This window comes from Terrapene carolina, unplaced genomic scaffold (assembly GCF_002925995.2).
Source record: "Terrapene carolina triunguis isolate 2854851 unplaced genomic scaffold, T_m_triunguis-2.0 Scaffold66, whole genome shotgun sequence".
NCBI classification, from domain to species: Eukaryota; Metazoa; Chordata; order Testudines; family Emydidae; genus Terrapene; species Terrapene triunguis.
The window spans coordinates 73,993,225-74,019,602 of NW_020664417.1; the positions used below are offsets into that span (position 1 = coordinate 73,993,225).

Consider the following 26,378-nt stretch of genomic DNA (forward strand, 5'->3'; position numbering starts at 1 on the left):
AGTAGCTGCTGTTGACCATTCTCCTGAGATACTAGTGGAATGGAAAGAGTGTTATCATGTGATGTGACTAAATCATCTGTTTTTTCCCAAATACAAAAGAGAAATGTTTACTAAACACTTCTGCTTTTTCTGCATTATTATCGATAATTCTACCATTTCCATCTAGTAGTGGACCAATATATCGAAATATACACAAAATATATCATAACGACAGAAGAGGTAGTGCTGGTGGGGGAGTGGTCCTATATGTGAAAGAAAGCGTAGAGTCAAATGAAATAAAAATCTTAAAATGAACCAAACTGTACCATACAATTTCTATGGATAGTAATTCCATGCTTGAATAATAAGAATATAGCAGTAGGGATATACTACTGATCACCTGACCAAGGATGCTGATAGTGACTGAGAAATGCTCAGGGAGATTAGAAAGGCTATACAATTAAGAAATAATAATAATAATGAGGTATTTCAACTATCCCCATACTGACAGGGTACATGTCTCCTCAGGATGGGATGCACAGATGAAGTTTCTTGACACCTTAAATGACTACTTCTTGGAGCAGCTAGTCCTGGAACCCAGAAAAGGAGAGACAATTCTTGAGTTAGTCCTCATTGGAGCACAGCATCTGGTCCAAGAGGTGAATATAGCTGGTCACCATGGTAGCATTTAATTTCAGAAAGGGGAACTACATAAAAATGAGGAAGTTAGTTAAACAGAAATCAAAAGGTACAGTGCCAAAAGTGAAATCCCTGCAAGTTGCATGGAAAATTTTTAAAGACACCGTAATAGAGACTCAACTTAAATGTATACCCCAAATTAAAAACTATAGATGACCAAAAAAGCGCCACCATAGCTAAACAACAATGTAAAAGAAGTGGTTAGCGGCAAAAAGGCATCCTTTAAAAAGTGGAAGTTAAATCCTATTGAGGAAAATAGAATAGAGCATAAACTCTGGCAAGTGAAGGCCAAAAAAGAATTTGAATTTGAAGAACAGCTAGCAAAAGACTCAAAGTAATAGCAAAAAATATTTTAAGTACATCAAAAGTAGGAAGCCTGCTAAACAACCAGTGGGGCCACTGGACGATCGAGATGCTAAAGGAGCACTCAAGGATACGGCCATTATGGAGAAACTAAATTAATTCTTTGCATCGGTCTTCACAGCTGAGGATGTGAGGGAGATTCCCAAACCTGAGCCGTTCTTTTTAGGTGACAGATCTGAGGAACTGTCCCAGATTGAGGTGTCAGAAGAGGAGGTTTTGGAACAAATTGATAAACTAAAAAGTAATAAGTCACCAAGACCAGAATGTATTCACCCAAGAGTCCTGAAGAAACTCAAATGTGAAATTGCAGAAGTATTAACTGCAGTCTGTAACCTATCATTTAAATCATCTTCTGTACCAGATGACTAGAGGATAGCTAATGTGATGTCTATTTTTAAAAAGGGCCCCAGAGGTGATACTGAATTTAGGCTTACCTGCCTGTAATTGCCAGGATCAGGCAAATTGGTTGAAACTATGGTAAAGAACAGAATTATCAGCCATGTAGATGAATACAATTTGTTGGGGAAGAGTCAACATTGGCAAGGCATGATTTCCTTTTACAAAATCAATCTGCTAGAATTTTTTGAGGGGGTCAACAAGCATGTGGACAAGGGGGATCCAGTACATATACTGTACTTAAATTTTCAGAAAGCCTTTATAAGGTCCCTCACCAAAGGCTCTTAAGCAAAGCAAGCTGTCATGGGATAAGAGTGATCACCAAATGAAATTAATAGGCAGCAGGTTTAAAACAAAAGGAAGTATTTCTTCACACAACGCACAGTCAACCTGTGGAACTCTTTGCCAAAGGATGTTGGGAAGGCCAAGACTATAACCAGGTTTAAAAAAAGAAATACATAAATTCATGGAGGATAGGTCCCTCAATGGCTATTAGCCAGGATGAGCAGGGATGGTGTCCTTAGCCTCTGTTTGCCAGAAGCTGGGAATGGGTGACATAGGATAGATCACTTGATGATTACCTGTTCAGTTCATTCCCTCTAAAACACCTGGCATTGGCCACTGTCAGAAGAAAGTATACTGGGCTAGATGGACCTTCGGTCTGACCCAGTATGTCTGTTCTTATGTTCTTAATACCATTGTTAGGATTCCATTTGTTCCTAATTGACTTAAAAAACTCCTTATTGTACTTAATCCAGCTAGCCATAGATTTCTCCTTGTGTCCCTTTTCTTCCCTTACCATTTGTATACAATTCCTGGCTTCTGATTTGTATTTGTCACTGTTAACTTCCCTTTTCATCTATTTGTAATATTTCATTTTTAATTTTTTTTTTTTTTTTTTTTAGAACTGCCTTCACTTCCCCTCCAAACCAAGTTGTTTTTTTAGTCAATATGGCCTTCTGATTGTGACTTTTTTGGGCAACTAGTAAAGCGTTCTTAAACAATTCACATTTTTCTGATTTAAATTTTTCCTTGCATCTAATTTGGCTCATAATTGTTTTCAACTTTGTGAAATTGACCCTTTTAAAGCACCAAATATATATCTCACTGGTTTAGACTTTATTCTGTTTTCACATTAGAAATGTAATCAAGTTGTGATCACTCGTACCTAAATTACCATTAATTCTTTCTCAAATCCTTGTTTGAAGAACTTTATGCCAAATACCAGTTCTTCCTTACTCTGAAGGGGGCATCTTTGGGAGCTTCTTGGTCAGACACTTAATGAACTAGCTTAAAATTAAGATGTCCATACTTTAGGAACGAGAAAAAAATAAGGCTTCTAATTTCAACTTTCAAGTCTTCATTATCTGCCTTGGTCCTACTTTCATGTACTCCTTCCTTCCTTCCTTCACCAAAACAATTAATGTTACTTCTACAAAGCCAGAGGGTCATCTTCCAGAAGCAGGGACCACAGTGCACAAGAAATCCTTTTGACTATTTCTGACTTATCAGACCATTCTATATCAGGGCTACTGCTTTTTTTGCACCTTTTTCTTATTCAAAATTTTTTTCATCTCTCTTCAATATCCCATTAAAGAGCGTGTGTAAAAGACATTCTATCATCTTGGCATACGACAATGACTTCAGTCCTCATAGCTATTCTTGGTGACCTATTTCTTTATTTAGCAATGAATAAACTTGCTAGAGGAAGGACAGAGCCAACTGATCTTAGCCTTTGTCTTAAATTGTTCTGTTGCCACCACCGAGGCTCAAGACTGAGTTGACCCATTTAATCATATATCCCCATCATCCCAGGGAACTCTTTCTTACTCACAAACTTATAGGATATTTATCTGTGCTTTGACAGCCACTCAACTAACAACTGTACACAGCAGTTGTGCTTCAGAAGCCTGTGTTTCCAGTCCTAGGCTCTTTCCTTCACACCCCTACCTTAGCCTGTCATTGGCCACATGTTATTCCAAGCCCGTCTCCAGAAGCATGGAAATTCCAGTGATTCCATCTTGATGACTGTCTAATTCAGGGTAGTTCTCTTTGAAGATGTAATTAAGTGTTTCCCGTACTCATGTCTTTTTCCAAACCTTGGAGATTCTGACAGGGTTCAGAAGACCTCTTTTTCCATTCAGAATGTCATCCACTTGGGAGTTCTTTTCCACATGGAACAGAGGTGGTCTTGCTGCGTTGTCTAAAAAGACAATGTATCTGGCTAGGTATTTCAAACTCTTTAGCAGAGCTTTCTTCCCCCAGAAAATGGGCTACTTGCCCTCTTATAGCCTGTCTCACAGTAGTTCCCTGGGTCCACTTTCTATTTCTGTCTCTTCTGCTGTACTTGGTAATCATGAACCTCTGCACATCTCCAGTGCATACTTAGCATCTTAAGGTTTGCTCCAGATGCCAGAATCCTTTGGCTTACTAGGTAGATACTTTTTCAGTGACTTGGCCCAATGCTCTCTTATTAGTCATCTTTATTATTATTTATTTGTATTTTGGTGTTGCCTAGGAGCCCCAATTAAGGAGCATGACTCCATTGTGCTAGTCACCATACAGACATGTAACAAACAGTCCCTGCTCAGGAGAGCTCACAAGAGATGCTAGAAGAGATTTGTAGGTACAATAGCAAGTGAATAGAACTGGCTGAAAACTAGAATTTCCATTCTGTGGAAAATTAAAAAAAAAATTCATTCTGAAATAGAACAAAACATGAAGTTTCAGAACTTCTAACTGAACGTTAATTATATTTTTGTTTTGACTTTTTATAAATGTTTCTAAAGCTACTCAAAGCCCCAACAATCTGCCATGTGGGCAGAGGAGGTAGGGCTTCTGAGCTGCTGAGGAGACAGGGACCTTGTCAGCTCCAAGGAAGGTCCGCCTGGCGTGCTGCTGGAGAGCCTGGGAGCCCTCGCCCAAAGGCAGCCCATCTGACATGTTGCCAAGGAGCTAGGAGCCTGGGCAGGCAAGCTGGCCAGAAATCAGGAAGGTATCCAACAGAACCCTGCTTGGTTTCTGTCATCATGTCATTAAAACTACCATGTTCCTGTGTCACATTTCAATTTCAACAGCATTTTCTGACAGAAAAGCATTCCTTCAGAAAATTTCTGACCAGCTCTTCAAATAAATCACTTAAGGAGAGATTTAAAAGGATAAGGTGTTATCTTTACAAATATCAATAGAGTATTTGCCATGTATTGGGGCTGGCATGAGAGAAAACACAACAGTGCTTTCCTTTTCCACTCCTTCGTTTTTCCTTACTCCACCCTGGCTCTTTCTTTCCCAAAATGGTAAAAGAAATTTGGTCCAAAAGGACAAACACCATCCTGGTGGATACCGTATTAAACTCTGGTTCATCATATACGTGGTCTAGCTGTTCAGACAAAGCAGATTACTGCTGCCACAAATTTTTAACCTCTCACTTTCAGAGAAGCCGTATACTTCAAAATTCAGGCAGAATTTTGTGTATCTAAGGCTGTAGACAAAAGTGTAATATTCTCTTGTATTATTTTAGAAATATGTAGCCAATTAGATCATTTTATCATCTATTTATCATTGTGTTATGTAGTGTTACGATCAACTCAGATGCTATTTCATTGGGTTTGTCAAGTGATTAAAAAAGTTAATCACGATTAATCGCACTGTTAAATAATAGAATACCATTTATTTAAATATTTGTGGGTGTTTTCTACATTCTACATTTTCAAATAGATTGATTTCAATTACAACACAGAATATAGTGCTCACTTTATATTTATTTTTTATTACAAATATTTGCACTGTAAAAAAACAAAAGAAATAGTATATTTCAATTCACCTCATACAAGTACTGCAATCTCTCATGAAAGTTGAACTTACAAATGTAGAATTATGTACAAAAAAAACTGCATTCAAAAATTAAACAATGTAAAATTTTAGAACCTGCAAGTCCACTCAGTCCTACTTCTTGTTCAGCCAATCACTCAGACAAACAAGTTTCTTTACATTTGCAGGAGATAATGCTGCCCCCTTCTTGTATACAATGTCACCTGAAAGTGAGAACAGGCATTCTAATGGCACTGGTGTAGCCGGTGTCGCAAGATTTTTACGTGCCTTCTTGCTTCAACCACCATTCCAGGGGACATGCGTCCATGCTGATGACGGGTTCTGCTCAATAACGATCCAAAGCAGTGCGTACTGACACACATTCATTTTCATCATCTGAGTAAGATGCCACCAGCAGAAGGTTGATTCTCTTTTTTGGTGGTTCGGGGTCTGTAGTTTCCTCATCGGAGTGTTGCTCTTTTAAGACTTCTGAAAGCATGCTCCACACCTCGTCCCTCTCAGATTTTTGGAAGGCACTTCAGATTCTTAAATCTTGGGTCGAGTGCTGTAGCTATCTTTAGAAATCTCACATTGGTATGTTCTTTGCATTTTGTCAGATCTTCAGTGAAAGTGTTACTAAAATGAACAACATGTGCTGGGTCATCATCCGAGACTGCTATAACATGAAATATATAGCAGAATGCGGGTAAAACAGAGCAGAGGACATATAATTCTGTCTCTCTCTCCTCTCTCTCCCCCCCCCCCCGAGTTCAGTCACAAATTTAATGAATGCATTATTTTTTTAACGAATATCATCAACATGGAAGCATGTCCTCTGGAATGGTGGCCAAAGCATGAAGGGGTATATGAATGTTTAGCATATCTGACACGTAAATATCTTGCAATGCGGGCTACAAAAGTGCCATGCTAAATGCCTGTTCTCACTTTCTGGTGACATTGTAAATAAGAGGACAGCATTATCTCCTGTAAATGTAAACAAACTTGTTTCTCTTAGCAATTGGCTGAAAAAGAAGTAGGACTGAGTGGACTTGTAGGCTCTGAAGCTGTACATTGTTTTGTTTTTGAGTGCAGTTATGTAACAAAAAAAAATAATTTACATTTGTAAGTTGCACTGTCATGACCAAGAGATTGCACTACAGTACTTGTATGAGGTGAACTGAAAAATACTGTTTCTTTTGTTTATAAGTTTTACAGTGCAATTATTTATAATAAAAAATAATATACACTTCGATTTCAATTACAATATATATGAAAACGTAGAAAAACATCCAAAATATTTAATAAATTTCAGTTGGTATTCTATTGTTTAACAGTGCGATTAAAACTGTGATTAATCGTGATTAAATTTTTTTAGTTAATCACGTGAGATAACTGCGATTCATCGACAGCCCTATATTTCATACACAATCAATGTATCCTAAATAGATTTAAATTGTAGGATTATAGAAGTATAAGATGGACAAACGTTTAGGAATGATGAGTGTGTATTAGGTATATAAGTAAAGCATGGCTGTAATGCAAGGCCTATAGGCTGAGGCCTGTAGGATTTTAGCTTAGCCATACTAGACTGTAGACTTTAGAACATTTGACATGAATAGGTGACCTAGGCATAACCCTAGGTTACAAGATTACTGGAAAGGTCATCTTACAAAAAAATAGACTGTAATAGACCCCAAAACTCCTGATTGTAACATCACGGAAAGTTCTGTTCTGACCACAGGTTACCATGGATACATGTTGTATATAGATCCTACTGCATATACGGGGAACTAAGACAACAACATAGACAGAGTACCCCAGTATTCATGGGGTGTGGAAGTACAGATAAGGAAAAGAGGGTTGAAAATGTCATGAATATGTATAAGGTTTTAGGCATGGTCAGAACAATATGAAAGAGGTTCACTGGATGCATAAAAGGGGGAAGACCTACAAGAAACCCCAGAAGGAACCACCCTCATAGATGATGTAATTAAATGGGACTTTTTTTTTTTATTTGATTCTAGGATCTGATGAGAAACAGTCAAATGAAAAAAAGTCCCATTCAGTTACATCATGTAATGGCAGACAGCTAAAAAGTGACAAGTTTTTAAAATGCTTATATACTAGAAGTCTAAATAATAAGATGGGTGAACAAGAATGCCTCGTATTAAATGAGGATATTGATATAATAGGCATCACAGAAACTTGGTGGAATGACGATAATCAATGGGACACAGTAATACCAGGGTACAAAATATATCGGAAGGACAGAACAGGTCGTGCTGGTGGGGGAGTGGCACTATATGTGAAAGAAAGTGTAGAAGCAAATGAAGTAAAAATCTTAAATGAACCAAACTGTACCATAGAATCTCTATGGATAGTACTATGGATAGTAATTCCATGCTCTAATAATAAGAATATAGCAATAGGGATATATTACTAACCACCTGACCAGGATGGTGATAGTGACTGTGAAATGCTCAGGGACATTAGAGAGGCTATTAAAATAAAAAAACTCAGTAATAATGGGAGATTTCAACTGGATACATGTCACCTCAAGACGGGTTGCAGAGAGAAAGTTTCTTGACACCTTAAATGACTGCTTCTTGGAGCAGCTAGCCCTGGAACCCAGAAGAGGAGAGGCAATTCTTGATTTATTCCTAAGTGGAGCACAGGATCTGGTCCAAGAGGTGAATATAGCTGGACTGCTTGGTAATATTGACCATAATATAATTAAATTTAACATCCCAGTGGCAGAGAAAACACCACAGCAGCCCAACACGGTAGCATTTAATTTTAGAAAGGGGGACTACACAAAAATGAGGAAGTTAGTTAAACAGAAATTAAAAGGTACAGTGCAAAAAGTAAAATTCCTGCAAGCTGCATGGAAACTTTTTATAGACACCATAATAGAGGCCCAACTTAAATGTATACCTCAAATTAAAAAACATAGAAAACCAAGAAAGAGCCACCGTGGCTAAACAACAAAGTAAAAGAAACAGTGAGAGGCAAAGAGGCATCCTTTAAAAAGTGGAAGTTAAATCCTTGCGAGGAAAATAGAAAGGAGCATAAACTCTGGCAAATGAAGTGTAAAAATATAATTAGGAAGGCCAAAAAAGAATTTGAAGAACAGCTAGCCAAAGACTCAAAACATTTTTTGTTATTACTCTTTAAGTACAGAAAGGGGAACTACATAAAAATGAGGAAGTTAGTTAAACAGAAATCAAAAGGTACAGTGCCAAAAGTGAAATCCCTGCAAGTTGCATGGAAAATTTTTAAAGACACCGTAATAGAGACTCAACTTAAATGTATACCCCAAATTAAAAACTATAGATGACCAAAAAAGTGCCACCATAGCTAAACAACAATGTAAAAGAAGTGGTTAGAGGCAAAAAGGCATCCTTTAAAAAGTGGAAATTAAATCCTATTGAGGAAAATAGAATAGAGCATAAACTCTGGCAAGTGAAGGCCAAAAAAGAATTTGAAGAACAGCTAGGAAAAGACTCAAAAAGTAATAGCAAAAAACATTTTAAGTACATCAAAAGTAGGAAGCCTGCTAAACAACCAGTGGGGCCACTGGACGATCGAGATGCTAAAGGAGCACTCAAGGATACGGCCATTATGGAGAAACTAAATGAATTCTTTGCATCGGTCTTCACAGCTGAGGATGTGAGGGAGATTCCCAAAACTGAGCCGTTCTTTTTAGGTGACAGATCTAAGGAACTGTCCCAGATTGAGGTGTCAGTAGAGGAGGTTTTGGAACAAATTGATAAACTAAAAAGTAATAAGTCACCAAGACCAGAATGTATTCACCCAAGAGTCCTGAAGGAACTCAAATGTGAAATGTGATCCTGGCAATTACAGGCTGGTAAGCCTAAATTCAGTATCAGGCAAATTGGTTGAAACTATAGTAAAGAACAAAATTTCAGACACATAGATGAACATAATTTTTTGGGGAAGAATCAACATGGTTTTTGTAAAGGGAAATCATGTCTCACCAATCTACTTGAATTCTTTTGAGGAGGTCAACAAGCATGTGGACAAGGGGGATCCAGTGGATATTGTGTACTTAGATTTTCAAAAAGCCTTTGACAAGGTCCCTCATCAAAGGCTCTTAAGCAAAGTAAGCTGTCATGGGATAAGAGGGAAGGTCCTTTCATGGATTGGTAACTGGTTAAGGATAAACAAAGGTAGGAATAAATGGTCAGTTTTCAGAGTGGAGAGAGGTAAATAGTGGTGTCCCCCAGGGTCTGTACGGGGACCAGTTCTATTCAACCTATTCAGAAATGATCTGGAAAAGGGGGTAAACAGTGAGGTGGCAAAATTTGCAGATGATACAAATCCACTCAAGATAGTTTAGTCCCAAGCAGACTGCGAAGAGCTACAAAAGGATCTCACAAAACTGGGTGACTGGGCAACAAAATGGCAGATGAAATTCAATGTTGATAAATGCAAAGTAATGCACATTGTAAAACATAATCCCAACTATACATATAAAATGATGGGGTCCAAATTAGCTGTTACCACTCAAGAAAGAGATCTTGGAGTCACTGTGGACAGTTCTCTGAAAACATCCACTAAATGTTCAGCGGCTGTCAAAAAAGCAAACAGAATGTTGGGAATCATTAAGAAAGGAATAGATAAGACAGAAAATATCATATTGCCTCTATATAAATTCATGGCACGCCCACATCTTGAATACTGCATGATAGATATAGATAAAGATATATTGGAATTGGAAAAGGTTCAGAAAAGGGCAACAAAAATTATTAAGGGTATGGAACGGCTGCCATATGAGGAGAGATTAATAAGACTGGGACTGTTCATTTTGGAAAAGAGACTAACGGGGGATAGGACAGAAGTCTATAAAATCATGACTCTTGTGGAGAAAGTAAATAAGGAAGTGTTATTTACTCCTTCTCACAACACAAGAACTAGGGGTCACCAAATGAAATTAATAGGCAGCAGGTTTAAAACAAACAAAAGGAAGTATTTTTTCACCCAACGCACAGTCAACCTGTGGAACTCCTGGCTTGAGGATGTTGTGAATGCCAAGACTATAACAGGGTTCAAAAAATAACTAGATAAGTTCATGGAGGATAGGTCCATCAATGGCTATTAGCCAGGATGGGCAGAGATGGTGTCCTTAACCTCTGTTTGCCAGAAGCTGAGAATGGGCGACAGTGGATGGATCACTTGATGATTACCTGTTCTGTTCATTCCCTCTGGGGCACCTGGCATTGGCTACTGTCTGAAGACAGGATACTGGCCTAGATGGACCTTTGGGCCTTTCTTATGTTCTTCTGATCATTTGATGAGAGATACATGAGACCTTAGAATATTTTTGGGGATGTGCGTATGACTTCAGTATTCGTCATTGCATGGGTTTTTGTAGGATTTATATATGCAACGGTAATTGTAACTTTACGTATTGCTGTAATAAAGCCTGTAGTACAGATAAGACTTTATATTTGTGATTGTGTCTGTGATCACTACCTTTGTTCTTTGTATGTTCCTGGAGTCTCCAAATTTGAGAAAAGCATCATTTTGTCAAGTTTGAACTAGCAACAGGAGCTGAACCTATTGTAGTTTGAATACAAAATCACTAAATTAAGTTTAAATATAAAAGACTACAAATGGTATGTGATTGACTGTCATAAAGCAAAAAGGACAGAGTTAAGGTTGCTTGTACGACCATAATTTTGGTATATCTAGATATTTTTAATGTTTAACCATACAAACTTAACACTGCATTGATATAGCTGAGCAGAAATAGCTCAGACAAAAAATGATAGCAAAGTTTAAATGAAAGGAGGCGAGGGAAGGTAATAGTTATGATAGAAATGAAATTAAATACATTAAAGTAGTTCATTATAAGCTGGAGAAAAAGACTGAGCAAAAGTTTAAAAAGAGGAAGAAATGTTATGGAAATTATCAACTTTTAACCTCCATATTCCAAAATTCAGGATTTTCCTAATCTATACAGGTTTTTTCTTTCTAGTTTTACACTTAGATTTTCAACAGCAAAGTATAACCCTGAGGATGGGAGTTTAGCCATTGACTTTAATGGAGCCCAGATTTTACCCATTATGTCTGTCCTGTGCTCTTTACATTAGCTGCCTTCAAATTGACAGATTTACCTGACAGTTGTTTTTTAAAGCCCTTAGTTGGTGTAGGTCCTGAATACGTTCTTGCCCACCCCAATCCCTGTCAGTGTTTTACTTTTTCCTTTAGTGTTGTGTCCCCTCCAACATATTTAATTTTAATTATTATGAGTGGTTTTATTTATAAGTAGGTTACTTATTACCATATATACTCGTTCATAAGCTAAATATTTTTGGTAAAAAAGTGACGCATCAAAGAGCGGGGTTTGGCTTATAAACGGGTCTACACCAAAATTTGATGATTTTAAACTCTATGGAATCATTGAATTGAATATTTTGATACATTGTCGTTTTGTTTACCTGGAGCATCTGCAGGCATGGAGCCCCTCAGCTCCCTGTGACTGCCGTTTGCCGTTCCCAGACAATGGGAGCTGCAGGAAGTGCATGGAGCCCCTCAGCGCAGCCACAGGGAGCTGAGGGGCTCCATGCCTGCAGACGCTCCAAGTAAACAAAACGTCCTGACCCACCAGCGGCTTACCCTGACGGCCAGGAGCCAAAGTTTGCCAACCCCTGAAATATAGGGTCGGCTTATGAAAGGGTCATACGGTTTTTGCTATTTTTACCTAACCATCTTGGGGGTTGGCTTATAAACGAACTGGCTAATGAACGAGTATATACGGTACATTGTTTTATTTCTAGACATTTATCTTTTGTATAGAGATGCAAAGTGTATAGCCCAGGGAACTTTAAAAGTCAAGTTGTGATACATAGAGTATATATTTGATATCCACTTTACTAGAATAGTCATGCAATCACATTCAAATTTCTCCTTACCCGTCCAACCAATACAGTTAAACTTTTCATGGAGAAGATTTGGAGAAGGACGAATAAATAAATAAATCTGTTGTCCTTGTGTGTCGGTGTGCATGTGTATAAGGACTACATTCTTTTAGCTAGCAGTGTGTATTTGGGGTAGTGCATGTGTCTTGTGCTGCCTTTTGCTCCCACATTAAAGCATAAAGGGTGTGGCAGCTATGATCCTCCCTCAGTTCCCTTTTACTGCCATTGGCAGAGAAATGGAACCTATCGGTATCCTTTCAACTCACATGAGAGTTGTCAGCAATCTTCATCTAAATTTCTGGAAAACTTTAGAACAACCTTCTTACAGCATCTTGGACTGACTAATCCTCAACTGGTTCAAAAATTCTTTGACCACTCCCCACCCACAGCAAGGCACTCTTGTACAAGGACCCCAAAATCCTGGAATCAAAACACAAAGGCTTTAAACCTTGCTCATCCTGGGATGGACTAATTCTGCTTTAAGATGGGCACAGCAGATGCCTTTTCTGTCTGGGCAAATCCCATGTCTGAAGCAGGTGCTCAGTTTGCCTTTCATTCTGCACCCGAACCTGAAAATCATGGAATGCAAGACTCAGGCTCCATCTCTTAGAACAATCTATGAGAGTGGTATTGAAACCAATAGATCTGGGCTTGAAAACCGTCAAACCTGCATCCTCAGTGCTCCATCAAATAGGCAGTTGCACTCCAAGACTTCAGGAGAGACCCTTTCTTTTCTTTGGGAGAATCTGAGCCACCACAACAGCAACCATCTCCTCCTCTGAAATCTGTTATTCCATGCAGGAGATCCAGAGCCTCCTGGTACCAGCTTCCCCTCTGACACTCACCTTACACCAGCTGGTACTCCCCTTGCCTTGAGTACCTCTACAACTTCTCCAGATGCAACATGCTGGAAAATATGGGATCCCGTATAGCACTTCCAGACAACAAAGCTTAATCTGTAACCGTATTTTATCCCAGCCAAGAAAGTACAATTCCTTTTAACCCACTATCTCAACTACTGAAAATGTATGGATTTTGTAGACAAGCTAGCACAACAAGACACAGCTCATTTCCAGGCTCTTACTGATGAAGGAAAGCTAGTGGCCAGAACTGCACTTGAATCAGCAGTTGATGCAGCAGACACATCATCCTGGTTGATGGCAATAGCCATCGTAATGTGCTGTGAGTCATGGTTACACACCTCGGGATATAAGACCTGTTCTTCGATGAAGCCCACTTTATCAATGAAATTACTATTGAGTCCTTGCACACTTTAAAGAACTCTAGAGCCATCCTCTGCTCCCTGGGAATATATACACTTGCCCTGAAAAGGAAATATTACAGGCAATCTTACAGACTTAGACCAGGATCTCAACAGTTTTATCTCCAGCTATCTTATGACCCTCCTTGTAAAAGGCAGAGAGTACTCTGTATCATTTCCCTGCTGTATCATCTCAATCCCATCCCCTGGTGAAAATATACTTTTGACAGGAGTTTGAGAGATGTAGACCATTAACAATACCACCACTACCCTATCCTTGTATACCATTCGGAAGTCCTTTAGCACTTTGTTTCTACAACTGAAGTGCCGCTACAATGGACAAGTGGGTTTTAGATGTCATCTAATATAGCTATAAGATCGAATTTACTTCTGTATCTCCTCCAAAATCTCCATTCCTGTCCCTCTTCAGGGACCGTTCTCATGAGCAGATTCTCAGACAGGAAGTGGAGTCCCTCTTATAGATGCGTCTCACTTAGGCTGGGGGGAGCACACATGGACAGCCATATGACTCAGGGCACTTGGACACCTTGAGAAGCCGTCTGCACATCAGCCTTCTGGAGTTCCAGGTAGTTTGAGAAACTTGCAAAGTTTTTCTGCAGTTCACGTGGTACAACCATGTTCTCAGACAATATGACAACAATCCTTTACATCAACAAACACATAGGTGTGAGATCAATTCCCCTCTGTATAGAAGCACTCAGCCTATGGAGTTGATGTATCAAGAATTAAATCACGTTTTTGGCAGCTTACCTTCCAGGGCCACATGAGTGGGAATTGCGTGAGTCAGTAGTAAACATTTTTGCTCAGTGGGGGATTCCCATCTGGGATCTGTTCATCTCTCAAACAAACAAGAAATGCAACACGCATTGCTCCTGAGGTGCTCAAGGACTACATTCTCAAGGTGATGTCCTCCATCTTCTCTAACCAAATTATCTGAACTATGCCTTTCCTCCTTTACAACTCTTTCCTGGAGTCTTGAAGAAAATTTGTCAAGATAGGGCACATGTCATCTTCATTGCCCCCCGTTGGACCAGACAGTTGTCATCCCATCCTCTGATCAGAATGTAATAGTTTTCAAATCTCTTGACCCAGGCGAAAGGCAGGATCAAGCATTCCAATCCCGAGAGCTTCATCCCACAGCTTGGTTTTTGGATGGGCATCAACACTAATACTTTCCTGCTCAGAAGCTGTACAAACCATCCTTAATAACAATACAAAGAAACTCCACTAGGAGTCCTATTCAGCCAAGTGGAAACGTTTCTCCATTTGGGGATGTCAGTCAGTGGTTATTCCTTCCATTTTGGACTAGTTTCTCTCAAAAAGGCTGACCTTTCCCTTACTTCTGTACAAGTCCACTGGCAGCAATCAGTGTGTGTGTCATGACCCACACGTCTCAAACCTGGATCCACAGGATTTATAGGAACAGCTACACTCCAACCCTCCACCTAGCAGTCTGCTGATGCTTGCTTACTTGGGACTTCTGAAGCCTAGCACCAGTTTGAGCTCTGCACCTGCAGTCTTATTGGTGGAGTGCCAGAGCAGCTGATTGGCCTGCAGGCCCTACTTAAGCCAGCAGCAGGAACAGGAAGTTATCCGAACAAACTGGGCTCTACCCTGTTCTGGACTGTGTGTTTTGTGCTTCCTGCTCCTGCTCCCCCAGCTTGATTTTCCTGGCATCCTAACCCAGCATAACTCCTGGCATCTGATTTGTATTTCTGATCTCCAGTTTGTCTCCTGCCTCAGTCCACCTGGTATCCTGACCTGGCCTGACTTTGGTTCCTGACTTGTGGTTCTGGCCTCCAGTTGTCTCCTGCTTCGGACCTCCTAGTATTCTGGCCCAGCTGACTCCTGTCTTGTGACTGTGGACTCTGGCTGCCCATGACCCAGCCATAACAGCTTGTTCAGATCACAGGTACCCTGAGGGACTGAGCCTGGTGTGAGAAGGATGGACTCAGAAGCACCACTGCAGCCCCTAGAAGCATTGGACTTGCCTGAATGGGCCTTCCACCTCCAGACGGATAATTAAGGCTGCGTGTCTGTCACTGAGGTCACAGATTCTGTGACCTCTATGACTTCTTCAGCGGCTGGTGCTGGCTCAGGGGCTGCCCTAGCCAGGCAGCCCCTGGGCCAGCAGCAGCAGTTTGGGTGTGTGGGAGGGGGCTCAGGGCTGGGGCAGGGGGTCGGGGTGTGTGGCGGCGCTTACTTGGGGGAGGAGGACTCCCCAGCTCCCACTGGCATGTCCCTGCAGTTTCTCGTGGGAGGGGCGGCCAGGGGGGCTCTGTGCGCTGCCCGTGCCTGCGTGTGCTGCTCCTGCAGCTCCCATTGGCTGCGGTTCCCGGCCAATGGGAGCTGCATAGCCAGTGCTTGTGGTGTGAGCAGTGCACGGAGCCCCCCTGGCTGCCCCTCCCCCTAGGAGCTACAGGGACATGCCGGGTAGGGAGCCTGTCAGCCCCGCAAACCCTCCCTCTCCTGGACCAGCAGGGGTCCCGGGCCACACGCTGCTACCCGGCCCCACACTCTCCCTCCCAGCACCAGTGGGGGTCCCAGGCCACGTGCCGCCACCTGCCTTCCCTCCCACCCCCAGCACCAGCGGAGGTCCCGGGCCACCATCCTGCAGCGCCCCCAGCCTGCCCCCCTGAGCACCCGTGGTCCCCCGTCTCAAGTTTTAGTTAGGGGTATATAGTAAAATTCATAGACAGATCATGGGCCGTGAATTTTTGTTTTCTGCCCATGACTTTTACTAAAAATACCCGTGACTAAAATGTAGTCTTACGGATAATCAAGCACTACAGGCCCAAGTTGCACACTGACCTTGGATAACCAGAGGCTGCAAGTGAGGCAGGTCAGCACTGAGAATACTGTGCTGTGAACGCAGCATGCAGTGCCTTGCCCTAAACAGGGGGCTCCGCTACCGTTGCTCCAGTGGCTTGATGGGAACCACCAGCAGTTCCAGCACTTCATGAACCAGTGCTGCCTTCTGTTTCTGATGCATCCCCAAATCTATACCTCTGACCAGGCCATCTATACCTGCTGACAAGAGATGTTTTAGACTGACCATCCCTCTTTCTGGAAAGCTATAGCCCTGTGCTGTCAGACTGGTATGCTTTTCTCCAAGCAGAGTCAGCCATCTTCGATGACCTGCACCTAGTGCAGGTCACCCTGAGGGGACTCCAGTGGGGGCAAGACCCAGTGACCTCCTGTGCAGCACACTTAATCATAGAATCATAGACCTTAAGGTCAGAAGGGACCATTATGATCATCTAGTCTGACCTCCTGCACAACACAGGCCACAGAATCCCACCCACTCCTGTATCAAACCACTAACCTATGTCTGAGCTATTGAAGTCCTCAAATCCTAGTTTAAAGACTTCAAGGTGGAGAGAATCCTCCAGCAAGTGATCCGTGCCCACGCTGCAGAGGAAGGGGAAAACTCCCCAGGCTTCTGCCAATCTGCCCTGGAGGAAAATTCCTTCCTGACTCCAAATATGGCGATCAGCTAAACCCTGAGCATGTGGACAAGACTCACCAGTCAGACACCCAGGAAAGAATTCTCTGTAGTAACTCAGATCCCACCCCGTCTAACATCCCATCACAGGACATTGGGCATATTTACCGCTAATAGTCAAAGATCAATTAATTGCCAAAATTAGGCTATCCCATCATACCATCCCCTCCATAAACTTATCACTGTTTCATCAGAGTGGAACAAAGTAGCGCAGCTGTATCAGTTCCAGTGGGGCTTACGGGAATAAATCAAAAACGCACTGGCCCCACGTAGAGACACCAAGAGCCCTTTGTGTGGACCTCACTATCTGCATAGATAATCAGCTGCGAGAACAAAGGGATAAGAAAGGAGGAAAAGGAACGGCACCATCAGTGCAACCTGTGCTTCTGCTGTGGTTATCCTGACCATACCATCTCATTCTGCCCAGTATGAACGCCGAAGAGCTCAGAGAAACAAGCTGACCCAGGCCTGGTGGAGGGAACTGGCCTGCACCTTGAGAGAAGAGAATATCCCCATACCCTAGTCCTCACTGATATGCACCCTGAGCCCCATCCATGGGCTTCTCATTTGCAGGTGTGTATTCAGCTTCACATCCTATGGGATCCCTGACAGATTCCCCTCCAACAGACCCTCATTGATTCAGGAGTCGCGGACAATTTCATGGCTGCAGCTGCAGCTCAGGCCCTATAGATTCCCCTGCTACGCAAGGCCATACCCGACCAATTGAAATTGTTGACAGCTCTCCACTATCTTCAGATAGAGTTTTGGAGGAGACTGTCCCCCTGGATGCCAGAGAAATAATACAATTTGGTGTGATTTATTCCCTGCATTTCCCCCCCGATCCTTGGCATGACCTTTCATGACCCCCTCATTCACTGATAAGAACTGAAAGTTATCTTCCCATTGGAATTCTGCTGACAGCATGGCCATGGACTAGCAGACTTTGCACCCACACCCAACAAGGCTCAAATAGGTGTAGTTGTCCACATTGAAACACCCACTAAAGGAACTATGGAACTTCCCCCCAAGTACCGTGAATACACTAATGTCTTTTGAGAAGAAGAATGCAGAAAACTTCCCCCTACATGAGGCAGACTGCAACTGCCTGACGGGCAAAGCTGCTGTTTGGGCGGATATATGCGGTGTCATAGCCTAAACTGGCAGCATTGTGAGAATCTCCAAGAGAACCTGGCCTGGGGGTTCATCTGCAAATCAACTTCACCAGCCAGTGCCCTGGTCCTTTTTGTAAAAAAGAATGACAGCCTCCACCTCTGTGTCGATTACCAAGCCATAAATCAGATAATTTGGAACCATTACCAGCTACTCCTGATAGCCGATTTGTTGGACCACGTGGGGGCTACCTGCATATTCACAAAACTGGATCTCTAGGGAGCTTACAATCTCATCCATATCAGAGATGGGGACTGCCTTTTGGATCTGCTACGGCCACTTTGAATATTTAGTTATGCCATTCAGACTGACTAATGCCCCAGCACTTCATTAAAGATGTGCTATGAGGCCTACTGGAACAGTTTGTGGCAGTGTACTTAGATGATATATTAATCTTCTCAGATGAGCTGGACAAACACACAATTCATGTCCCCACTGTCCTGGAGAGACAACACCACATGGTCTCTATGCTAAATGAGAGACCTGCACATTTGATCAGACCTCAAGTGAGTTTGTGGGTTTCATCTGGTCCCTGGAAGGAATCGATGGATTTGTGTAAGGTCCAGGCTATCCACAACTAGTCAGGCCCCTGTAATGTTCATGACCAGCAAGGTCTTTTAGGCTTTGTGAACTTCTACTGGAGGTTCATTTCAAATTTTTCAAAATAAACTTCACTCTACTCCGAAAAAATGCCAAGTTCTGTTGGTCACCAGAAGCCCAGCACACATTTGTGCAATTGAAGCTTGCCTTCATCACTACTCCAGTATTGGCCCACTCCAGCATGGCACAAGCTTTCATTGTGAAAGCTGACACCTGTAGAACAGCGATCAGGTAACTCCTCTTTCAAAGGCATAAACTCAAACAAACACTGCATCCCTTCACCTATTACTCAAGGAAGCTTACATCTGCGGAGTGAAACTGAGATCTTGGACAAGATGCTCCAAGCAGTTAAGGCTGCCTTCAAAGAGTGGCAACACTACTTGGAAGGGGCCCGTCATCTAGTCCAAGTGTTTACGGACCACAAGAACCTGTAGTACCTGCGCAAGGCCAAGGCCCTGCACCAACAACAGCTCCAGTGGGCCAGTGAGCATGCATATCCCACAGTTCTGATCCCTGTTCAATTTTACCTTGATCTACTGCCCTGGAACCCCTAGGTAGGTGCTGGATATTGTCATGTGTGGCCATACCATCCAGTTTCTTTCCCTTTCCACCGCAATCCCCCTTCCCCATCCATCTTCAGGGACCTTTCTCGTGAGAGCCTTTTACAAACAGAAATGGCCTCGTTGCTCTGTCTAGATGCCATAGGAGAGGTGCCTTAGGAGTACTGGGAAAGAGACTTCTACTCCTGGTATTTCCTCATTCGAGAGAAGAAAGGTGGCCTTCATCTTGTTCTAGACCTGAGGAGGCTCAACAAATATATTTGATGCCTCAGATTCAGGATGGTAACACTTGCTTCCATCATTCTATCGCACCAAGATCAAGACTGGTTCATGGCTTTTAACTTGCAGGACATGAATTTGCATATTGCCCACAGGAAGTACCTCAGATTAACATTAGGATTCAATCATTACCAATACAAGGTGCTACCCTTCATACTCTCCACTGCTCCAAGAGTATTCACTGAGCGCCTGACAGTGATAGTGGCACATCTAAGGAAACATCTACATGTACCTGGACAACTGGCTGATCAAGGACAAGCTCCATGACATGACCAAGATAGTCCTAGCTTGAATCCTCACCCTGTTGTCTCAGGGCTAATGGTGAACTACAAAAAGTCATCTCTCACTCCATCCCAGATGATAGGCTTCATACGAGACCCTACTTGACTCTGTCAGCATGATCATATCTGCCAGAGGACAGATTCTGTTCCCTTTGATCAATCATACATGAAATAAGGTCAAGACCATCATGCTTGCATGGGATTACTAGGTCATATATTGTGTACATACATGATACTGCTTGCCAGACTTTGCTTGAGACCATTACAACACTATCAAAGAACAGTGTACTCCCCAGCCAAAAACAATATGAACAGATAGGCCACTGTAACACTCCAAATCTTGTGAGAACTCGCCTGATGACCCCCTTGAATGTGAGAAAATGGTATGTTTCTCAACTCCTTCCTGTGCAAACTATACTTAATATGGATGCATAAGTGAGAGGTTGGGGGCCCACCTGAATCACCTCAATTGCAAGAAATTGCACATGAATGTTCTAGGGCTGAGGGCCATCAGATTGGCCTGTATAGCATCCCTGTCAGTTCGACGGAATTCTGTAGCGCAAATCCTGATGGACAGTACATCTGTGATGCACAATATCAACAAACAAGGAGGCGCTTGATAGATCCCACTTTACCTGGAAACCATCGAGGTCTGGGAATGGTGTCACCAACACAGAGTAAACCCTGGCCCCCACTGGCCCTGCACTTTCCAGCGGTCAGCAATTACCTTGAAGACTTCTTAAGCAGAGACGTGATAACCAACCATCAGTAGTCACTGGAAATTCATCCTAGACATGATATTCAGCAGTGGTGGGGGACTCTGACCAAAGACCAGTTTGCCACCACAGAGAATGTCAAATGCAACACCTTCTATTATAGAGGCGGCGTGAGCCTAGGATCTCTACCAGATGTCTTTCTACTCTGCTGGTGTCAAGCTCTCCTTTGCACCTTATCACTAACCCCCCTGATTACCATAATAATATCAAAGATCAGATGGGACAAGGCCACCACTATCATGATCGCCTCATACTGGCCAAGACAATTTTGGCTGCCAGACCTACTTCATATGTCCAGTCAATCTCCCATTCATTTTTCCTGTTTGTATGAACACAATATCCCTGAACATCCAGACCTGCAGTCACTACACCTGACTGCTTGGATGCTGGCCGGATGAGCACTACTGATAGAGAATGCTCCAGGCAGTTCTTATGCATAGCAGGAAAGTTTCCACTAGAAGTATCTGCTCTGCAAATGCAAGAGGTTTCCATATGGGCAGCCCAAAACAACCTGAATTGGTTGAAGCCCTGATTCCAAGGATCCTAGACTACATACTGCTCTTGAAACAATCAGGACTGGCATTAAGCTCTCTGAGTCCACTTAGCAATATCAACATATCATACACCAGTTCAGTTGCATTCAGTTCTCTTACACCCTGCAGTGTCAAGATTCACCAAGGACATTCTTCATGCCTGCCCTCCATTTAGAGACCAGACTGCTTCCTGGGACCTCAGTGTGGTTCTCCTGGTGATTCCCTTCAAGCCTCTATCTGTCAAAACATTCTACTTTGTTGCTGTCACATTGGCACAAACTCAGTGACCGGACGATCTCTACTTTACAGGGACAATATAGTAATGAGACAACAGCCTAAGTTAATTCCCAAGGTAATCTCAAAATACCAACTGAATCAGTCAGTTACCTTACTGGTCTTCTTTCCAAAATCTCTCTCTTCTGCAGGAGAAAAGAAACATCACACCTTGGATGTCTCCAGAACTTCTACTTTACTACCTAGACAAGACTAAATCCTTCTGGCTCTCACTGTCTCTTTGTGGCTGTTTCGGGTGTATAGTAAGACCTGGTGATCTCTTCACAGAAACTTTCCAAATGAATTAGACAGTGCATTTCCATTTGTTACCAGATTCCCTCCTCCTTCCCACCAAACATTTGGACACAACTCCACTGTAGTACAGGAGACCTCACAATTGGCCTGCTTCAGAAATGCACCAGTCTCAGAGATTTGCAAGGCAACCACCTGGAGTAACCCACTGACCTTTGTTAAACCGTATGCATTTGACATGGCAGCCAGGGCAGATACCAAGTTCGGAAGAGTGATACTGCAATCTGTCTGTTTCATTAGCTGGGACTCCTCAATCCCACTATCTCAGGAGAATATTGCTTACTAGTCACCTACAGTGGGGTCCATACTGACACTTGAAGAATAACAAACTATTACTTACCCTACTGTAACTGGCTTTTCAAGATGTTGTAGTCAATGTGGCTGCTACAACCCATCCTCCATCCCCACTTCAGGAGTTCTTGGCGAACACAGGCTTTGAAATGCAAGGGAACTGAGGGAGGGTTGCAGTCACCCCATCCTGTGCGCTTTCATGTGGGAATACGTGCAGTTCTGATAAACACTGCTAGCTAAAAGATTTGGGTTTTGTATGCATAGGGCTCATGCGCACCTACAGTGGAATCCACACTGATTACAACATCTTGAAAAACCACAGTTCCTGTAGGATAAGTAACTGTTCTTTCATTGACCTCATCCCCCAAACACACAGATGCCCTCTCTGACATATATCTTTCTGATGATCGTCATCATTTTGGATCCTTGTATTACTAGTGTATCATGGATCTGCTATTTATTAATATTAACTTGATCTTGAACTACGTATGTTCAGATTTATGACCCACATATCAAACCATTATTACTAATGGCTTATTGGTCTGTTTGGAATGGCAAGTATAATCTTAGAGTATATCTGTGGAAGAAACAAGGGATGAGAATTCTATTTTATGGCCTAATAAATATCTATTTTTAAGCCCCCTGATTCCTATGTATGGCCATAGGCCCACTTTTTTATTTTGACTCATCTTTTTAAAAAAAAAAATCTTGTTTAACTTTTACAAATGAATTTTGGAAAAAGTTAACTACTCAACATTTCACACTGTTAATGGAACCAAGATGTCAGAAATATTACAACATAGGTCATATATTAAAAAGTTGTGCCATGTGTATAAAAATTCAGTAACAGAATTCCAAAAAATCCTTAAATTCTTAAATTATTATGATTATTTTATTACAGGGGATGGAGTGCTAGATCTCTCTACAAAGAAAAACGCAAGGCTGGAAGAGTCAACATATGATCCATTATCATCTGAAAATTCAGTGTCTGGGTAAGCATCATTTAAATATGTTTAATATATGTAAAAGGAAACACTACAAAAAACTCTATGAAGGCAGATTATTTTTTTATAACATACTTGTACAGTATATATTGACACACAAATTCAGTTTATATTTTGCTTTCCTCAAGAGTTTCACTCATAAGTGTGTGTCTATGTATATATCATTTGTTTCATTGTCTTTTTCTTTTCTTTCTGTTAAAGAAAAGTTATCAGAACAATCACCAAACTTTAGTTCATGTTACTAAAAATGAACTGAAAACTTAATTACATAATACAAAAGAGTAGGACAGTAGAAGAAAACGTAAATTTATTCTTCAAGGTTTTATTTAGGAAACTTCCATTTTGCACAAAAACATAACATCCAGATTATATTTTAAAAATATCCTTCAGCTAACATGAACAAGTTAAACAGCTATTATCTTCAATATTTCTTAATGTGAGAGAGAGAGTTTCTAATTGTTATACTTACATCATGGTTTTGCCTATGGTGTGTGGTGGCAAACTGCTAAATATGTCCATTCAGCATTAAAAACTAAAAATGTTGTTTCATGTGCTGAAAGCTACCATTACATTAACTGAAACAAAAATAGTGAAATACATTGTTCTGTTGGATTTTGTTATAATTTTGGCATCCTCCCATCCACTAGCCATAGCAGGACCCTTTTTGTCACCTGTACATCTTACAAAATAATTTATTCCAAATAATACATTTAGCTTTATTTGTTGAATTGTGTAAAATTGTGTTCTGTTAATTTATTGATATGAACAAGTTTTAAAATTATTTGATTTATAATTAGAAAAATATAAATAGTGATTAGAATTTTAAAAACTGACTTGTATATTGACAAAATGGGACTTAATTGTTAATTGCAGCACTTATCTTATGAATGTAGAAAAATTAGTCTTGTGGAAATCTGGGGGTTTTGTGTTTGGTAATGTACCTATCACTGCAAATTTTCTATAAGGGGGTTGACTCTTTTATTACTTGTTTAGCGGTAACGTCACGTTTCTACTAACAAAATCTCATTTAGGATTTGGGTACTTAATGGAATGTTAATTGCATAACTAAAATTATAAGTGTTGCTCTGCAAGCATGTATCAAAGGGAATATAGCAAACACATGAGAATATTATCAAATACTGAACTAGGATTTAAAGTTCTTGGAAGGGCTGCTGTAGAAGCCACCGTATGATTTTGACACATTGTCCTACCAGAACTGTAGCATTTTACTATGATAATCAATAACTACTACATCTCAAAGACTTAAAAGTATCAGAAGCAGTGATGTTACCTAAGCAAGGAGTATAATAAAGGAGTGGACCCTTCCCTTCCATAGCTGTGTGAGAGTCTCTCATACATCAGTTTACCATCGTTTCATTCCATCCATCCAGGAGACTACACAGACACAGAGAGGACTATGTGGAAAGAAGTGCTGAGTTTGCAGATGGTTTGCTCTCAAAAGCTTTGAAAGACATTCAGTCTGGAGCACTGGACATAAATAAAGCAGGCATACTTTATGGCATACCTCAAAAAACTTTACTTCTCCACTTAGAAGCCTTACCAGCAGGAAAGCCTGCACTTTTTAAAAACAAAACTCGAGATTTCAATGATAGTTATTCATTTAAAGACAGAAAAGAAACTTGTGCAGTGCTGCAAAAAGTAGCCTTGTGGGCAAGAGCTCAAGCAGAGCGCACAGAAAAAAGTAAACTCAGTCTACTTGAAACCTCAGAATTAAAATTCCCAACAGCTTCCAGTTACCTCCACCAGTTAACTCTACAGAGAATGGTCACTCAGTTTAAAGAAAAAAGTGAAAGTCTACAATATGAAACTTCAAATCCTACTGTACAGTTAAAAATTCCTCAGCTAAGAATAAGTTCTGCGTCCAAACCACAATCTGATAATGCTGGTCTTCTGGATGTCATGTACCATGTTTCCAAAACCTCCTCAGTCTTAGACGGATCAGCTCTTCAAAAATTGAAAAATATACTCCCTAAACAGAACAAAATTGAATGTTCTGGACCTGTAACTCACTCAAGTGTTGACTCCTACTTTCTGCATGGGGACCTCTCTCCTTTATGTCTTAATGTTAAGAATGGAACAGTTGACGGAACATCTGAAAATACAGAAGATGGTTTGGATCGCAAAGACAATAAACAACCAAGGAAAAAACGTGGCCGTTATAGGCAATACGATCATGAAATAATGGAAGAAGCTATTGCTATGGTAATGAGTGGGAAAATGAGTGTTTCCAAAGCACAAGGAATTTATGGGGTACCTCACAGCACTTTAGAATACAAAGTTAAAGAAAGATCTGGAACACTGAAGACTCCGCCGAAGAAGAAACTTCGATTACCAGACACTGGGTTATTTACTATGACAGATTCAGGGACTGGCAGCTGCAAAAACAGCAGCAAGCCTGTGTAGATTAATTGTTAGCAAATTGTTTGTGTGTGTGTGTGTGTGTGTGTGTGTGTGTCTGTCTGTATACACACACACATATGAGAAATACATATGCTCACACTGACAGAAGACATGAAATTATACAGTTCAAAAACCACATACATGCCTTTTGAAAAGTAGTTTTATTCAGGGTTTTCACTGTGGACAGAATTATAGAGTTCTCCCTTAATTCTGATAGTGTGTATTTAATAAAATCCTTGTATAAATAGGTGAAAAAGATTCAGGTTTTCTTTAGTAGTCAATAGCATAAAATGTTTTGGGAAAACAAGTATTTGTCATGTGAAGCATTATTTTTAGTTGGTAAAGAACCACATTAGCCATTGACCAAACCATCTTATTATGGAAATACATGACCCAGGGTTTGCAAACTTTTATACTTCACAAATTACTTGCAATAGTTTGTAAGTAGTTCAGAATACACAAATCAAGGGATTATTTTTCTTTTACAAAGTTAGTTCCTTACCAAGGAAATGGATATGTGAAGTATTAGTAGGAGGTAGTACATTCTGTGGAAGAAGAAAAAATACATCATAACTAGATCTCCAATACAACTAGAAAAAACCAAAACATTTCATTAATAAAAATGTGTGTTAGCAGACATAAAACTGCATTTTTATCATTTTAAGAATAATTTTGTTTGTTTAGCAAGAAATTGGTGTTTACAGAATATACATTTATGAAAACTGACAAATTACTGTAGCTATAGAATTATTAAATATGAAATAAGATGGAATACTAAGTATAAAATAATTTAAACTTAATTATTAACATAATTTTCCTTTTTAGTTTGGAAAATAAGATAACTTCTAAGGTTTAAGAAGAAAGTTGGAATGCAACTTACAGCATGTTCATAATGTGCAC

At 40.8% G+C, this 26,378-nt stretch overlaps 1 protein-coding gene across 1 annotated transcript in view; it reads left to right on the plus strand.

The window, feature by feature from the left end:
* Positions 1-26,378, plus strand: part of LOC112114389 (ligand-dependent nuclear receptor corepressor-like protein) — a 131,831-nt gene extending 105,453 nt beyond the window's left edge. Inside the window, exons 4-5 of the mRNA XM_026648013.2 lie at positions 22,955-23,045; positions 24,449-26,378. Coding sequence (XP_026503798.2) covers positions 22,955-23,045; positions 24,449-25,481 — 1,124 coding nt within the window. The 3' untranslated portion in view covers positions 25,482-26,378. The remainder of the gene's footprint in view (positions 1-22,954; positions 23,046-24,448) is intronic.